This window comes from Cryptotermes secundus, unplaced genomic scaffold (assembly GCF_002891405.2).
Source record: "Cryptotermes secundus unplaced genomic scaffold, Csec_1.0 scaffold330, whole genome shotgun sequence".
NCBI classification, from domain to species: domain Eukaryota; kingdom Metazoa; phylum Arthropoda; class Insecta; order Blattodea; family Kalotermitidae; genus Cryptotermes; species Cryptotermes secundus.
In genome coordinates, this window is record NW_019734317.1 from 724,257 (window position 1) to 743,348 (window position 19,092).

A 19,092-nucleotide genomic window follows, 5' to 3' on the forward strand; every position below is an offset into this window, starting at 1 on the left:
GGAAGGCTACTGCGGTGAAACAAATGGAATTTTATATACAGTGCAGAGGAAAATTACATTTTTAAAATATCTTTTATGGAAGTGATCTGGAACCACGTCATTTCTAAGTAATATACTTCAAGAATGTTCTTATTATAAAAGTTTACATCAAACATCTATTTCGACAATGAAAATTAACAACTACATATAGTGAGCATCATAAATATTTACATTTACATAAATATTTACATATAAACATTTACGTATAGGTGGGTTCCTGATCGTAGTGATATACCTCCGATGATGATTCGTTAAGAATCGAAGCATGTTAGGTAACTAAGTGCTGAAGTCATTATATGTCACATTGGACTGAAATAAACCCAATGGATTAAAATATCTGGGGCATAAATCACCCATAAAGTTAAAACTGCTTTATATTACAATGTGGTGATGTAGGATGTAGTTATTGTATTGTGTTGGTTATACTGATTCGTATCATGATGTGTGATGCTGTCTCATACTCGCTTTCTATTGGTTTCAATAACATGATTCTCTGCAGCTCTGTCATGGTTCCTAGTGGGTGAAGTGTTGAAAATGAATCCTATCAAAATACAGAACAAACTCTGTGATTTTAGTTCGCAAGCGAACTATACCGACTGAGCGACCGCCACTTGTCGGCGAAGTTAGCACCAACTTAGAGGGTGTCGCATGGTCAGCGCAATGGTTCTTCACAGCCGTTAATCTCGGGTTTTCTAGACCGGAACCACTATTTCCTTAAAACAGCTCCTCGATTATCCTCACGAGGCTGAGTGGACCCCATTCAAGACCCACTACTTCTCAGAAATTTATTCAGAATTTATTGTCTTGTTGAGGAGAGGGGCAACCCCAATCATCCTCCATGCACTAACTGCACATGAAACCCCAGCACTTCATGAATAGGACAAAGATTTTCCATAGTCCAGTATTCATTTTGGCCATTTACATAACCAATAAGAGTTTCCAGAAACCACCTACATAATCAAATTCTTCTTTCACAGTCTGAACAAAAATGGTTATGTATAACCATACTTCTGTGAAGTGATAACTTGAACAATGTTGCAACAACATGAGCTGCACATTTTGCCAGCCCAAACTGAACAGCCAGAAGACATAACAATTTCTTCAGGCTTACTTCTTATCGAGTGCCAATGTCATCCAGTTTTCCTTCAGCAGCATGTCTTCTTTGAGATTTCTTTTTCTAAAACATCAATCCTGGAGAACACAGTTCTGTTATGACATTGCAAACAACTGCTTTACACGGTACTGTACCGTCAGGATAATTCCACCAAAACTTTCTACATTTCCTGCTTGAAAAACGCTGTATAAAGCTGTTGTATATAAATAATTCCTGTTCAACATTATACTTAATTTATGAACGCTGTATTTAACAATGCTAAGCTAAGAATTATTTTTGTATGTACCTCAATGGAAATTAACCATGCTAAACACCAGCATTACAGAGACAAGTACCATGCACTTGGTGCTGATGCAATAGCTCGACTGCCAACAAGGGACAGGCATGAGCAAACATATTTCTATCTGGTCAGTCTAAGGACAAATCGGATTCTCCATATTACTGCATTGGGTGTCTCCTAAATGCTGAATGTTAGTTCCCTTTTCCTTCTAGTAGCTGTCAAATCAACACAATTATGTCTGTTGTGGTTTTCTTCTTCTATTGCAAATTTTAATAATGGGCAAAAGGTATTAATATTGTCCCTTTTTCAGTTTTTAATTATAAATTGCAAGAACATCAGCGACATGATAAAATAACTTAGAATTTATTCTTTTATTAGTAATTACTAGGACCTGGATCTTTATGCGCTAAAAACACTTAAAATATGCACTAAAATCACTTAAAATATGCGCTAAAAAGTGGGAAAATATGCACCAAAAATAAAACAATATGCACTTAAGAAACAGGTCGCTTCATTCAGACTCACCTATTTACATGTATCATTCACTGCAGAAAGTAGCATCACAATAGGAAACTAGAAGTCTTCCAATGTTTTCTGGAGACAAACTGCGTCTCTTGCCCGTCAATTGAGTTTATAGGCTGAGAATGATCTTTCTACATCAACTGNGCAAATTTTAATAATAGGCAAAAGGTATTAATATTGTGACATGTTGACCCCTACCTCCCCAGCGGCACGTGGCGNGGGCAAAAGGTATTAATATTGTCCCTTTTTCAGTTTTTAATTATAAATTGCAAGAACATCAGCGACATGATAAAATAACTTAGAATTTATTCTTTTATTAGTAATTACTAGGACCCGGATCTTTATGTGCCAAAAACACTTAAAATATGCACTAAAATCACTTAAAATATGTGCTAAAAAGTGGGAAAATATGCACCAAAAATAAAACAATATGCACTTAAGAAACAGGTCACTTTATTCAGACTCACCTATTTACATGTATCATTCACTGCAGAAAGTAGCATCACAATAGGAAACTAGAAGTCTTCCAATGTTTTCTGGAGACAAACTGCGTCTCTTGCCCGTCAATTGAGTTTATAGGCTGAGAATGATCTTTCTACATCAACTGATGTGATTGGACAGTATTTATACACTGGCGCCGAAGGTTCGGAACATTCATTTGGCAAAGATACCCTAATTCCACTACAGTATCGACTAACTGACTGAATCTCTTTTAGTCCTGGGTTCGAATTCAACACAATTTCTAAATTGCATTTAATTGTCCCTCCAACATTGCCTGGAGTGGAATTCAGTGAACAAGTTGCTTTCTGAACAGGTTCAAGTGAGTCGTGAAGGAGTGCACCACTAGATTCTAAGATCTCAATGGCTTTTGAAACTGTAGAAAAATGTGCATGGATAAAATTCACATCTTGATAAACAGTATTACTTCCAAACACCACTTCTGCTTCATGGACACATGCATATTCATCCTCAAGTTTTGCAACCACTTCTTTTACTTGATTGAAATTCGATGCAATGAAACTGCGGATAACCATGTCCCCCACCTAGTTAGGACAGGTTCAGGTGGCAGAGGAACCTGAGGTAGGCAAACTTTGTAGAACTGGACATGAGCTGGTGCTTTCAGAAACAGTTTTCCCACTTGCAATTAAATCGTTAACAGGTGGAAACTGTGCGCGTATTTTTTCTGCGATACGGTGTAATCCGTGCACTAAACAGGTTACATGTATAAAATCTGAATAAAATACTTCTAAGGCCTTTGCTGCTTTCAGCATAAAGGAAGCTCCATCTGTGAGTAGTACAAGCACCTTACAACAATTATTCTCAATTTCAGATGGCCATAGTAGTTGCAGAGAATCATTTACAGATCTTGTTATTCTGCTATGGTTGGTTTTCTCTAGTACTTTGAAAGCAAGAAGATGAGGTTTGTCAGGTTCGTCTGGATGTAGCTTACCAACTATGAAATGTGATATGTATCGGCCACATAAATCGGTTGTCTTATCCATTGATATCCAGACACAGTTTCCTCTGATGTCAGAAAGTACACAATATTTCTCCAGAAATGATCACAAAACTGGACTGCTTAATTTATTCCATGGAATGCTGCTGAATACTAAAGCCTTACAAAGATCGGTTGAAACTGTATTAACAGAGGACTTGGGTTTGACCTGTGTAAGAAGTAGTTGTTGTGGTGTGCTGTTCTTCTTCCCCTTCTTTGCCGTAATATGTGCAGTCGTTCTTGAGTGTTGTTCAAGTTGAAATTTCTTTTCAAATTTTACTTCCTTTGCACACACTTGACAGTATACAACGACACCGTCTGTTGAACAGTCACTATTACCCGACACCCGCCGAATTTTTAAATATCTACTGCTGCACTTTTCTTTAGGCATTTTCAGCACACGAACACTTTTCTGATGCAGACTATTAAAGAAAAGAGTAACACATTAACTGAAGAGGCTTCTCTCGAGACCAATCCTCTGATGCTACTGTCTGCTNTATTGTCCCCTTTTCAGTTTTTAATTATAAATTGCAAGAACATCAGTGACATGATAAAATAACTTAGAATTTATTCTTTTATTAGTAATTACTNGCTAACTTTCGAAATAGCCAAGCTATATGCTTGTATTGTAAGTGGTAAAAGTGCCGTTACTCAGGGAGTTGAAAATAGAAACTGGTAAGTGTTGCCCAAACCACAGGAAAACCCGATTTTCTTAGAGAATATTGAAATTATCCTTAATTTCAAACATAAAACATACATGCAGAAATATGCTCTTACGTTAGAGTATGCAATAACGACCAAAAACCCTCAAAACATGCATTTGCATATGCGCATATGCATTTTCAAAAAATCCGGGCCCTAGTAATTACAAAATTTTATTGTGCTCTAAGAGTAGGAGAGCATCTCTACTAATAATGCCAGTGTCGGTACACCCATAGCTGAAATGTTTACTTGTACTGTCTGTGGTACAAATAGTTCCAGTCTATTATTAGTTCAATAAGTATAATCGCCCTGTTGAGGGCTGGTTATATATCAATATTAAATTTTGTTTCTTACTATTTTTCTAATTTCATGTTCTGGCACACTGGTATATTCATCTGTAATGCTGAACAGGAATAGTGTTGTGTATATTTTATACTTACATTTTTTAAGTCCTCCTTTTGGCTCGCTGGGATCCTTGTATTACATGAATTTGGTAACTGTGTATATTAATTTGTAATTATCAGATATCTAAGACAATTTGTAAGCACTACTATGTGCCAATTATCTATGGTTCTAATTGGGTTATATGGGCTTTCGGATTCCTATTCATTAATTTTAATATGTTTAGTTTATTTATAAGTGTTCTTAGTGTTATGCCCTATTATTTTCTGTTATTTTCTTGTTGAATTCAGGTAAATTGGTGTCCATTCATGAAATTATGAACTGTACATCGTAGCAGTTACCTTCCTCAGTTATGCTATTCAGTCTGTGTTCTACTCCTTTTCTATGCTGTTGATAACATTTTTTTTCATGTTTCACTATATTACACATCTCATGATTTATTATTTATAAATTTTAGCAAGAAAATGTCTCATATAAAGTTTTCTCTTATTTCTAGCAGGCTTACTGCAGTCTCTTTTCGACTGTTAAATTTACTACACAATTCTGGTTTAAAATGAAGGTTATGAAAAATTTCTGACCGTATTGCTAGGAGAGTACTTAATTCAGGATTCTACACACACATTAAATTCAAGGTGAGTATTTCAGTTCTTGAAGTCTTTTACTTTAATTTGGATTACTAAGACTGATATGCAGAATATATTGATGAACTAACCTGACCAAAGGAGCCTTTACCAATGAGAGAGTCAATTTCGTATCGGTCAAGGAACTTCTCTGCATTCTTGATGATGTAGTCATGGTTGTCATCATCAAATCCATCGTTGTACAATTTACGCTCCTTTTTGTGTGAGCTGTCTTCTCCTTGAGTCTGCTGTGCCCGTCGCTTTTTCTTTGCATAGTATACCTGCAACACACAGGATTCCATTTTAACTTCTCTGCAAATCAAGTAATTATTTCCATTGTGTGTCCAGCATATATTAACTTAAAATAAGCATTATGCATTCCATGGAAGAAGACTTCTTTCAGTGAGAAAAGGATTGGAGAGGAAAATTCAGTTTTCAAATCATGTCATATTCTCTCAAACTGAGATACTCATAGTAGATATAAAAACCTGGCCACCTTCAGAGTCCATGATCAACATTTCAAAGAGAAAACTCCCCCATCAATGTCGTCATAGGCTCTTATTCAGATCTATTAGTACTATACAGTGTTATACCGTGACTTCCTTTGTATAACGAAACTGAAAAAAGTGATGATATGAAAATATACTGCACCGAGATGTATGGAAGAATACATACCACCATGAACATGTGTTGTCAAACACCAGAGAGAACTCACATAATGTGCAACACGTACTGTTATATTGCACAGACAATGCCCCTTCCCCTAAATAAAACAATACTAATGCATAACCTGAAGCTACAATGCAGGCCTTACGATTTGAATAAATGATATTATACAGTAATCAGGTTTCAGTAATACTGAACCATATTTTACCAATTTCAACACTATTTTATCTACATTTTTATACACTTCCACACTGTTAACTAGTACTTAGAGCCTGTATATATTCAAGGCAATTTACTGTCCATCACCTGATGATGAACATCTGGTGTCATACTTGTACTGAACGATAAATATAAGATATAAAGTACTTTTGTGTAAGACTATGTGATAGTTACCTTACGACCTATATAGCAAATACAGGAAAACAGAAAACTTGTTTGCTGTATCAGCATAAAACATTTGGTAAACCCCGTTGTTTATGAAAACTGGCCAAAATGAAAAATGTACTGTCTGACAGACAACATTTATTTTGAAATACTTTCCTTCTGTTGCAGTACCCACAACTGTTCTTGTTATCAAATTATTACAAAAATAAATAATTTGTTGACAGAACAAATCAACCAAGAAAGAAATTTAACTACATATAGGCATATCTATTTTATATGCATTTCATTAAATATGCAAGAATAAAATGCTTTACATAAGAGTTATATGTCCTAATTAGATCTTGATTTGCACTCATGCACCAGTTCCTTATAGGACAAGTATTTGAGAGATTTTATGGAGTTAGATTTGAGCTGCTTGATAAACTGAAATTTCAGAGTACTTCCATTAATAAAAATTAAATTCATGAGATAACTTTTAGTATTGACCTAACACCCAAGTAGAGTGTATCAAATTTCACTGCAAGAAATTTTGGAGATGAACCTCACTGATGAACATAACCTCCCTACTCATTCTGCAGACTTCAAGCAAATAATGCACAAACATAGTATCATCAGGCATGTGAGAACTTTATTAAACAAAATATGTGCCCACAATAGCTTTAGACCTTGTACATGATGCATCACTTCATAAACATATGGCCTTTAAATAGGAAAACTGAAAGACACCAGTTTATCCTTCACATCTAAAAATAATTTTTGTACACACACAAAAAAAAGTGTGACAAATGTGCAAGCATGTAGGCACAGCTCCATCTGTCACAACCAATAAATTAAAATAAACAATTTAAAACAAGAATGAATAAATAAATAAATAAATATTTTTTACTTGATTTTGCAAATATGACCCTGCCACTACAGGTATATCTATGCAATGCAACAACTCCAATTTTTTCTCACACCACTTGGTTGCTAAAAACTGTTATACTTCTAGAGGAACATCAGGCATGGCCGCTCCTGCCTTTACTGTTGTAACCCATTGACCAATTACAATTTTCCAAGTTCATGACCCAAAATAATGCAATAAAATATAAGGCATATTATACCTGCAGATTTCTTAACTTTTCCTTACCCTTCACAAAAAACACAACCTCTGATCTAACATATACAAAAACACGTATGTTATGTTTCATACAGTCACGTGATAGTAACTACAGTTTGGATTAATAATTGGATTTATTGAGCACTTATAACTTGTAACTACAAGTAATTATTATAATACTATAATTCGTAATATCGCTAATCTATACACTTTACAAATCACTACTGCACTAAGTCTTCTCAGTCTGCTATAACCTTCACTGGTCGTTGTCTGGTAACGGCGTTAGCAACGGATACTCCTCTGTTTCCCGGCTCGCGTCATTGCTGGCTTTCAACTCAAATCTCAACTGCAATTCATGGCCTCCTAGCCATGACTGACTACCATACTAACTGGTATGACCGTACCTATCGAATTTTTACTGTTGTCTAAGTTACCTTGTTTTGTCTTTCGTATTTGTCTGTGCGTTTGATGCCGATCACAGTGGCCGCGCGGTCTAAGGCACGAACCACCTTCGCCCGCAAGAACACTGGGATCGTGAGTTCGAATCCCACTCGAGGCATAAATGTGTGTGCGTTTATTTTGTTTGTGTTTTTCTGTGAGCAGATAGAGGTCTTGGGATGGGCTGATCTCCCGTCCAAGGTGCAAAGGACTGTAGAGCAATAGAGAGAGATAAAGGTTGTTTGTTTCCGTCTCTGTTTTTGCTTATTTTATGATTAGCCTCTGGGCTGTCGGGTAAGCAGATATATAAATGAAGAACTGAACTCAATTAATAAGAAAAACGGCCACATTCTGGGAGAATGGGCACTTTTGTACGTTCCTTTCAAAATATGCTCATCTTTAAGTGAAAGGAACAATTATAACTTGAGTAAGGATATGAACTCCTTGCTCATATATCCAGTTATTCTGCATTGATGTATCTGCTGATGTGTTAAGTAATATCCATTTAAGGTATGGCAGAATGTTTCCTTTGACTCGGGAAGGATGTAGCATCTTCTTCTGATTTATTGGATAAAGGAAAACTAGAATAACTTCGATTGTGACAGCTGATAACAAAGCAAACCAATTATACCTCACTTACTGAAATCAGTCCAAAATAAAGGCGCAGATGTGATCAGCAAAAAAAAAAAAAAACTCCGTGGCCTGTAGTCCATAAGCGAATTATATCGACCGCCGCTTGTCGGCGAAGTTAGTGCCAACTTTTGTGGATAGAAGGTGTCGCGTGGTCAGGGCAACGGTTCCCCAGGGCCGTTAATCACAGTTTTCTAGACCGGAGCAGCTATTTCCTTGAAATAGTTCGTCAGTTATCCTCACGAGGTTGTGTGGACCCCGTTCCAGACCCACTACTACTCAGAAAATTTGGTAGGGCCTGGAATCGAACCAGGGATCTCTGGATCTGTAGCCAGAAACTCTGACCACTAGACCACAGAGGCGGTCAATGCCATTATAACCTTGCCTTTTAACTTCATGGACAAACACTATGAAGTGCTTGCAAGAGACGCCATGTCTAAACAGTCATCGTCCTTGGAGGGTTCAACTCCGAAATAAGGAATTGTTTGCATAAAATCAATCTAAGAAAACATCCTACACTCACATACATTACCGGATATTTTGTGAAAACGAATGCAGTAAAATGTGTGAAGGCAGATACTCGTATTTTGTAAGAATATGGTTAAACTAACATTTTTTAATAGAGGAAGATGTAACAGTTGTTTAAACTAGTACTTTCTTTCTGAGCCCTTATTCGCACATGCTGGAACATCGCAGTAGGTGGTCGGCTACAGGCCGGTTCAATTCCTTCTGCGACTAGACTCTCTCTTCACCACTGCACCAACACTGGCTTTGGGGGCCCACCCAGAATTCTAACCGATATGTATCAGTGTGAACGGTGACAAATATCTGAAACTGATCGCTCATCTCTTTCGATGGTCAAGATCAAAATTGCCATGTTCCTTAACTAAAGGTCAAAGACTTTATTTTTTCACCTTGCCGCTTCGACCCCTTGACAATGTCAGTATATTCTGCAAATTATAAAGCACAACAAACCAAGTTCGAGTGAGTACACTTGGTAAAAGAATAACTAGCTCTATCTGATTTGCTGTCAGACATACGTGCGCCATATTGTTATTTTTTTAACAACAGTCAGTAGCTCAGAGTACACAGTGTCACGCCACTCGATGAAGGTGAATACCGAATTGAAAATGATACCTAAGGAAATGGGCCGATCACGGTAGCCGAGCAGTCTAGGGCATGCACTGTCTTCGTTCGCTCGTAGGCCGGGATCGTGGGTTCGAATCCCACACAAGGCACGGATGTTTAGTATGTGTTTATTTTGTTTGTGTTGTCCTGCATTTGGGTAGCGGCCTTGCGATCAGCTGATCACTCGTCCAAGGAGTCCAACAGTCTGTAAAATGATCATGAAACTGAAAATCTGAGACCAGGGCCCACAGGGGCTGTAGAGCCACAAAAAAAAAATAAGGAAATGGCCATGGCATAAATTACATTAAGGTACTTACTATTTACTTATTTATTATCATGTGAACCAAGTGGCTTTGAAACGTAACCACGTCCTACGCCATGTTAATGCTGCCTTCAATACAAGTGTATTTGCAAACACAAATTCTAAGTTTAGGTTTTGGGTCTTGGTTTAACAGATAAACAAGGTTTGTAGTGCTAACTTGGTGGGCACGACGGTAAACTGTGAAGTTACTTGGGTCAGCCGTTAATATTAAGTACCTAAGACAGCACGCCACAATTTGCCTCGAGGGTGTGGGAAAACCCTCGACCTTGGTGGTGGGTGTCTCGGCCGAGATTCGAAACGGACATCACCCGTATACAAGCAGTGGGTGTTCCGGCTTCAGTTAACTTATTCCGTGAATAAAAAAGTGCAATGTATTTGATCACAATTAGAGGTCCATGGCACAGCTCCCCGTCTCCTCGATCAGTCTACGATCAAAGTTCGTCTCCTCGGCTCTAACGAAGGCGGTGACAGAGTGGGAGGAAAAGCGCAGGCGGAAGATGAAAAGAAGGGATGAGGGTAAAAAGACGTGATGGCGGAAAGGAGATGCAGCAAGAATAGTGACGAAAATCGATAGCAGCGTCACAACTCTGGTTGAAATGGTCTACCACGAGAGGGCTGGCATGCACTGGACCGACGCCCGCCCTGAATAACGACGCCAAGAAAAATAAAACAATACCAAGGGTTAGCATCTCTAAGAACTTGTTCAAATCTGTGCAACTTGCTTAGAGAATGGTTCAGTTCAGTCGGCTTCTGCCTACTTACCTTCCTTAACGAAAAATGAAGAGAGCTTAAATAATCTTGCTGTGTGTATGGCTCAGTTTCAACGCTTGCACCAGTTCGCCGATTTTCATCAAATCTCGTTTAACATTATACCATTCGAGGCTACCTAACCTTGTCCTTAATTTCCTGCAATCGGCAATAACAAAATGGCAGTAGTACAATCCCTTAAACCAGGAGCGGCACTGGCGCCATTAACCCTGAATCCTGAAATGATGCACGGTAACACATTTCCGAAAACTATGCATGCTTATTAAAAACATTTTGTATAACACAAAACAATTCAATGGAGACTGCACTAAACCTGTATTCATCTTTCGGTTCACGGAGAAGCACAATATACGAACATATAGACTATATATTGTCACGTATTATGTGACTAGATACGGAGTATCGGTTGATAATCGGGTTTATTGGACTCTTAAAACTCTAACTACAATTAATTACAGCGCTATCGCTAAATCACGCACTCCGCAATTTACTACACCACGCACTAAGTCTTCTCAGTCTGCTGTGTCCTCACCGGCCGTTGCCTGGTAACACTCCCAACGCCGCCGAGCCTTCAGCTTCCGCGTTCACGGCTCCGAACATCGCTGGCTGGCGCGTATCTCACAACTATGTCAAGTCAAAGTCACATTATGATCGACGGTCAGTCGGCCAGTCCTTTTTACTGTCAAGCCCCATCTGGAGCCCAAGACCAGATTTGTGTTACTGTCACACATGTGGTTCTGTCCGAGTCAAAATCGAAGTCACATTAAGACCGACGGTTAGTCGGCCAGTCTTTTTTACTGTGAAGCCCCATCTGGAGCCCAAGACCAGATTTGTGTTACTGTCACACATGTGGTTCTGTCCGAGTCAAAATCGAAGTCACATTATGACCGACGGTCAGTCGGCCAGTCTTTTTTACTGTCAAGCCCCATCTGGAGCCCAAGACCAGATTTGTGTTACTGTCACACATGTGGTTCTGTCCGAGTCAAAATCAAAGTCACATTATGACCGACGGTTAGTCGGCCAGTCTTTTTTACTGTCAAGCCCCATCTGAAGCCCAAGACCAGATCTGTGTTACTGTCAGTGGTTCTGTCGAAGTCCGAGTTAAAGTCACGTTAAGACTGACGGTCAGTTGACCAGTCAGTCTTGGTGTCAAGCCCGATCTGGGGCCAAAGACCAGATTACCACACAATTTCGGTTTTGTAGATGTGGGACACCCTCTCTGACGAGAGGACGGATATTTCATTTACCGTGGTCACCGTCATCTATATTTACGATTTTAAATGTCGGCATTCTACGTAGTCTGTCAGTTGTCATGAATCCGGTTCCTTGTGGATACACATTACTGACAGTTTTACATGTAACACTCGCATGTATGTATGTACAACATATATACAAGGCCTCTGTCAATCTAGGCTTGGCACAGCATATCAAGACCTAACACATGTAGCTAATGTCACAACGGCTGCACAGTTACTTGAATGTCGTAAGCTTGACAATCGCCAACCTTAAGCCTCTTATATTTCATGTGTCAGGTTTCGCCTTTTCCGATGTCGCGAACATTTGCATTTTCATAATTTTGTATGACCTCGTTAAGTAATCTCACATATTACAAGGTACTTGGAAAGCCATGTACAACTCGCGGGCCGGTGTGCATCTTGGAAATTTACCAACAAAATGCTATCCCCGTACCAGGCCGTGAAGGCCCATAGGGTTGTGAGACGTTGAGGGTCCCACATTGTCTAGACAATCGGGTCAAAGATGGCGGTAAGGTTGTCAGCCCTACGCGCCGGCCGCGCTTTACTCCCCGGGAAAATTATTTAATTAATTCCTGGTACTCATTTCTGTTACAGGCTGAGTAAACCCCAGGGCCTAGTGCGGCTGGAAGGATTAGGTCAACTAAAAAAAAAAAAATCCAATGACCTCATCGGGACTTGACTAACCGCTTGAGCTATGGCGTGGCTCCACCGTTGGAAGGATTACGTCAATTGCAAAATCCAGTGAGCCCATCGGGAATGGAACCCGCGACCTTCCGGCTTGTCATATAGTGCCTCAACCAACTACATTACCGCGTGCTCCACTTATCAAAGGTTACAACGAGGCATTTTACATGATTCACCCAGGGGAAGTTCCGTCAGTTCAATGTGAGCTGCGCCTCATGTGGTCTCGGTCGATGAGAGACGCAGACGGCCCGAGTTTTAGCTTGTTTTTAATGTTCCAGTGCTCACATCACGTCTCAACTGAATTGAGACCACGCTGCAGCTTTCTGAGATCATAATCTTCTTTGCGATCCGTGGCATATATACAAGTTTCACTGCCAAAAGTCAGATGGTCAAAGTCAAAGTCAAAGTCATGTTACGCCCGACAGTCAGTCGGCCAGTCCGTCTTGATGTCAAGCTCCATCTGGGGCCCAAAACCAGATTTTTATTACAGTCAGACAGTTGTGGGTTTGTTGATGAGGAACTCCCTCTCTGAATAGATGGACCTGTCGTTCATAATTGCTGCTGGCCCTCGCCAGTGCAGTCGATCTCGGGCCCGTCCCGCGGGACTCATGACCATATTTTACTATCAGATTCGAGACTCCTCCAACCTGGAGGGCCTGGTCTCCGCATTTATATCCCCCACGAACAGGGTTGGGTCCTAGTTATAGCCTCTGTATGGACCGCAGAGAAAACACCTCTTCTTGCAGTTGCTTTGTTAGTGTGACGTGGCCATTGAGGCGGGCCGCATATAAAATACGGCTTACATCGGTTCTTCTATTGTTTCGTACGTAAGCGTGTCTGTTGTCAAGTGGTGCTTACAGAGCGACTGCCTAGCAACGGACGTCTCTTCTGATTAAAATATTCCGGCTTTAGACCGATACGCCACAGTATGAAATACAAATATAGCAACGGCGTGAAATTCTGAGATGATACAAGTATACGACAAATTTAACATCCTTCTCCAAATGATGACGATAACCTGCGACACACTTACAGTTGCAACAAATAAACACGGTCAGATTTGGCTAGAATTCGATCGCATCACCATCTGCGCATGAGTCCAGCACTCACTCACGAACTAATTAAATAATGTGCCACAGCTGGGTTGCAAATTCATATACATAAATATGATATTAACAACACATGATTTTATAAGACTTTGGACATCTGCGCAACAGGAAATTAGGTTTTATGAGTTCTGCCAGGCATTCCTTGTTATTGAGTCGACCAGACAGAGAGACTACTACCACCACTACTGCTGCTGCTTCTATTACTACTACTAATAATAATAATAATAATTCAATTCTTTATTATTAATGTGCCGAGTCAACAGCCGCAAGGCCAATTACAGACACAGCACAGTGCAGATGAATTAAATTACATTATAGACAAACTTCTTAAAAGTCAAATACAAATTACAGTTAAGTACTTGGAAGAAATAATAATGAATAAAAGTAAAAGTAAACAAACAAATAAGTGATAATTATAACAGTAATAATAATTTCATTATCATTAAACTAAGTGCTATTACGAATTGAGGAATAATAATAATAATAATAATGTTGAACGGACTGGCAAAGACTCATGCAAGACGTGAGGAAAACACACATTTTAATTAGTATGATGGAAAAAGACTGGTTGGGAAGCCTTGGCATAAATGGGTGGATAATATTAAGATTGAGCACAGAGAAATACGAGATCAAGATGTAAACCGGATCCAACTGGTTTGGGATACGCCCTTGTGAACAAGGTAATGAAACGTCCCGCTGAATTAAAGGCAAAGAATTTCTTGACAATCTAAGTTATTATCGACGCATTCTGCTTTCCTGGTTGTGTTGCACTCGTAGGTATGTAAGGTAGGTGTCGACATGTAGTTGACTGGTAGGTAAGCTGGTCTATAGGTAAAGAATGTGAAGCTGTCCCAGTGCCCAATTAATTCATTATTAATTAACTTGACTTACTGCTAATTAACTATTACATATTGATTAACACATTCACTTATAATTAACTGATTAACTTGAAGAAAGTCGTCTTCTGGGTTTAGGCGCCGTGTATTCTTCGTTTTGGCCGACGTTTCGGAGGAACGTATCGCCTCCATCTTCAGAGCAGGTGAATGGCTTGGAATGCAGAGAGCAGTAGCTGTAGTGATAGGAAGTGAATTCCTGGATTCACTGGCCGTTCCCCCCCTCCCTTAGCACATAACACCATATATGGCCTTAATCGCTCTCCACTGCTCCTATTGGTCCGCTCTCCCTAACCCCCCCCTGCCTACTTCGTATATAAGCAGCGCCTTTCGCTTCCTATCATTCCAAGCCATTCACCTGCTCTGAAGATGGAGGCGATACGTTCCTCCGAAACGTCGGCCAAAACGAAGAATACACGGCGCCTAAACCCAGAAGACGACTTTCTTCACAGTCATCGCCGTGAAAACCTCAAAACTTACAACTGATTAACTTAATTAGCTAATTAAGCACTATGCTATGACACTAGCTGGATGTGAGTGGTCAGCTTCAGCGCCCCGTCCGCTTTAACTCCGGGGACTCGGCGGCCCATAGGTCGGCAGGAAAACAGGAAGAAAGATATGACAGAGGTACATAAGTGTGGTAGAGAAAGTGACAATGGGGAAAGTTTTTCCCTGAGTAGTTTCCCCTAACAACCATCATTCCATCAATCAATGCTTCATACGGGACGCAGACTGGGAAACACGAATTCTACATACATCAATCATATCTCTTGCTCAAGGCATTTTATCTTCATGTGCACTTCAAATACTTTTAGACTGCGGTCTTCAGGGTATAAAATGGATGCAACAAGTTCTCTCCGAAACGCTGGCAACCACCTACGACACTACACGATGTCACCACTTCGACTATCATAACATAAATCTTCGCCGCCGTGAAAATCACAGGTAGCGTTCTAATTATGCGTTTCGAGATTACACAGCATAATCACGTAACGATAGGATGTCTTAACGCTCTTGAGGGATAGTGTAACGCTTTCCCAATTAATTTCGCATGTACCAAATTTAAACGCGGTAAGTTGCCTGATGGATAAACGCGCAAGAGAATGACTTACAGCTTTACGTCAGTACCTCAGAAGCTTATTCTGAGGTCATTACGTAAGTATGCAATCCGTTTCATTCTTTGAACACTACTGCAATTCTTCGCACTGCAACTTATAATTCATCAGGAGTTACGCATAACTTCAATAACCAACTATTCACTTGCGAATGTCATCAACGGCACTGCAAAGGCCATAATGATGAATTCCTGTATTTCGGTTCACTTGTTTCCAGTCATAAGGGTCGTATCATAGCGTAGAAGGCTGACAAATCTTTCCTGACCGTGGCTAACGTGCCACTGAAAGGATAAGTCAATGGAGCCGCAACAAAGCCGTGCTGTTATATCGGTTCCCTCGGCCGCGATGGCCTATTACGGTAGGTCAGCCAGCTGGTCCACGTCTGTGCTTGGATTGCGAACAGCTTCTTTCTCTATTTATAGTCTGGAGATCTTCCAGGCTGGCTGCAGAGGACTGGGCAAGCAGGCTATGGGACTGTTACATGCCGCTTGGTCACCAGTACGAAGAGAGGGGTGTAACTATGGGAGACAGGAGTCGAAAAACGTCAGGGAAACAGGGGCTGCTTCAGCAATCCAGTACACGTCTTCACGAGCTCTCTACGTAAATCCATAAAAATGAAAACAACGGGTAGGTGTATGTTCGTACGTCCACATGTTTCATCTCATAACTAAGGAGCGGACTCTGATGGAACCTGGTACTGGCTGGAGGGAAAATTTAGTTTAATTTCGTACAGGTCGAAACTGTTGGTTGAGGGACTACGCTACAAGCCCAAAGGTCGCGGGTTCAAGTCCCGATAAGGCCATTGGATTTTTTTCAATTGACCTAATCCTTCCAGCCGCACTATGGCCCTGGGGTCGACTCAGCCTCTAACAGAAATGAGTACGAGGAATTAATTAAATAATTTTCCTGGGGAGTAAAGCGCGGCCGGCACGTAAGTCTGACAACTTTACCGCCATCTTTGAGCCGACTGTCTAGATAATGTGGGGCCCTCAACGTCTCACAACCTTATGGGCCTTCACGGCCTGGTACAGGGATAGCTTTACTTTTTTTTTAGAGGTCCAAACTGATAGTTACTTTACATGAACTCCATATTAACCATAGATTTTGGGGGGGGGATGCCGGGAATGTAACACAAACTGAATCTCATTTATCGGAGCTATAACTCATATTTGAAGCACTTTTAGATATTTATTATCTGACATAAAAATTACAACTAGGAAGAACTTGTGACACATACTTTCCTTGAATCTATATGGCGAGATATATTTTTTTGGACCTTGGTCGCTTTTTCAGTTTCTTAATCTTTAAACAGTCGCTAGGACTCCTTGTATGAGGGATCAGCCCTTCATAAGTCCTCTACTTACACACAGAACCAAACGCAGAATAAACGCACACAGACATCGATGCCTCCAGTGGGATTTGAACCCACGGCCCCATTGTTGAACGGGCAAATACAGTTCATGTCTTAGACTGCGCGGCCACTATGATCGGAATATGACGATCAGCAAAGGAAAATATTACAACATACTGGTCCGTTTCTGCCGTTTTCCACTATCGTACCGTTGTCCCACAGAAGCTCAGTCTCGAATCGTCAGTATTCACATATTAAACATACTCATTTTTTTAACATCCATTATTACACACGATTTCCGGATCACAACCTCTTAAGTTCCCACAATCATAAAGTTCGACTGATGGCAGAAAATTGTAGAAGTACAAAGATACGGGTAGTGCATTGTTACATGATATTCACATCACGTTAAATAAAACCCCAGCCAATCAGTTCGTAAGTTACTTCGGGTAGAGGCAGACACACTGACAGACACGATACCTCAGGCCTGCCTATCTTTATAAAAAAAGAAACAACGTTAAAAATTATTTAGACTATGCAATGTTACATGGGGAGCGATAAATTTCGCAACAATCGATTCTTATCTGTAATCAAAAGCACCACGGATAAATACACAGACATACACACACAACATCCGGAAAGTAAAGACAAAAATGCAAGGGTTTCCCCCCCCCAGAAATGGCAGTGCTCCCGTCTAAGGCCCCCCATACACACACAGTTTGGCCTTCCGATCGACCTTACAGGCATAACTGTGACAGTTTACCCCCTCCCTTTCCTCCCCATAGACGGGCAGATAAAGCGGTAGGCTTCATGCCACAATCACGGTCTTCCAGCCTATAATGCTGAGTCACACACGTCACGTGCTACGGTCCTGCAGGCAGAACTGACGGACTGACGGGTTTCCCACAGGCCAACAGTCCAAACGATTGGCCGGCCGGCCGCACCACACACGTCAGTTTTGCCTTTCAGTCTTCAACTGTGCAGGCCGAACTGGAGGCCAAACTGTGTGTGTGTATGGGGGCCCTAAGATAGGAACCGTATGACAGGGCTGAGTTCACCGGCCACAGTAACGACAACGTTGTCCTCACACTGTGTTTAAAATGGCCGTGCTGATTCACAATCCCGCCAATTGTGAGGCTCGTGCAGTAATTCGATTTCTTCGCGTGAAAGGAGAAACTGCTGCTGCAATTCATCGCCAGCTTGTTTCGCTTTACGGTGAAGATGTTACGAACAGGCAAAACGTGGCAAAATGGTGTCGTGAATTTGAAGCGGGAAAAAGTGGTGTTCATGATGAGATAAGGAGTGGAAGGCCCACCTGTTGTCACTGATGAAATCATCAAAAGGATGAAAATATTAGTACTGACAGACGTTTAACCATCGATGAACTTCATCAACAATGTCCAGAAGTGTCCATGGGAGAGGAGGAGGGAGATTTCTACGATGCTGGAATAAAGAAACTCGTTCCCTGGCTCACTTAGTGCATTGTGATCAATTGTGACTATGTTGAGAAGTATATAACGGTGTATTGTAAAAGTGCTACAAGTGAATATGCTTTAGAAATATTTTCTGGACTTTCTATCTTTACTTTCCGGACATCCTTCGTACATAATGGGACAAAGGCGCATTTTGAAAACATGCACTAACTTCGCCGACAAGCGGCGGTCGCTCGGTCGGTATAGTTCGCTTGCGGACTAGAACCACGAGTTTGTTTGTTTTTTTGTCAGCCATTGATTTTTAATGCTAGTGGGGTGGGACTAAGTCCCTTGTACTGAGGCCACTTCTGGCCTATTGTACCAGCCCCAGATGATGGGTGAGGGTGATTGTGGAATGAAGATTGGCAGGGGAAACCGAAGTACTCGGAGAAAACATGCCCCAGCGCAACTTCACAAATCCCACTTGACCAGTCCCAGGATCGAACCCGGGCCGCCGCGGTGGGAAGCCAGCGACTATCCGCTTGAGCTATGACGCGGCCCCTTGTCAGCCATTTACTGCTGAAGCTAGGATTCGAAAGTGTGGCTACATAAGACAGGCGAGTCCTTGCTCGTGCCCACTCGTCTCTCCTTCATCGAAGATGT

General features: G+C 40.8%; 1 protein-coding gene across 6 annotated transcripts in view; it reads right to left on the reverse strand.

Moving 5' to 3' along the window:
- The window catches only part of LOC111868554 (serine/threonine-protein kinase minibrain), a 281,954-nt gene that overhangs the window by 68,046 nt on the left and 194,816 nt on the right, over window positions 1-19,092 (reverse strand). For all 6 annotated transcript variants that reach the window (XM_023859305.2, XM_023859304.2, XM_033753084.1 and 3 more), the window contains exon 4: window positions 5,267-5,455. In XM_023859305.2, coding sequence (XP_023715073.1) covers window positions 5,267-5,455 — 189 coding nt within the window. The remainder of the gene's footprint in view (window positions 1-5,266; window positions 5,456-19,092) is intronic.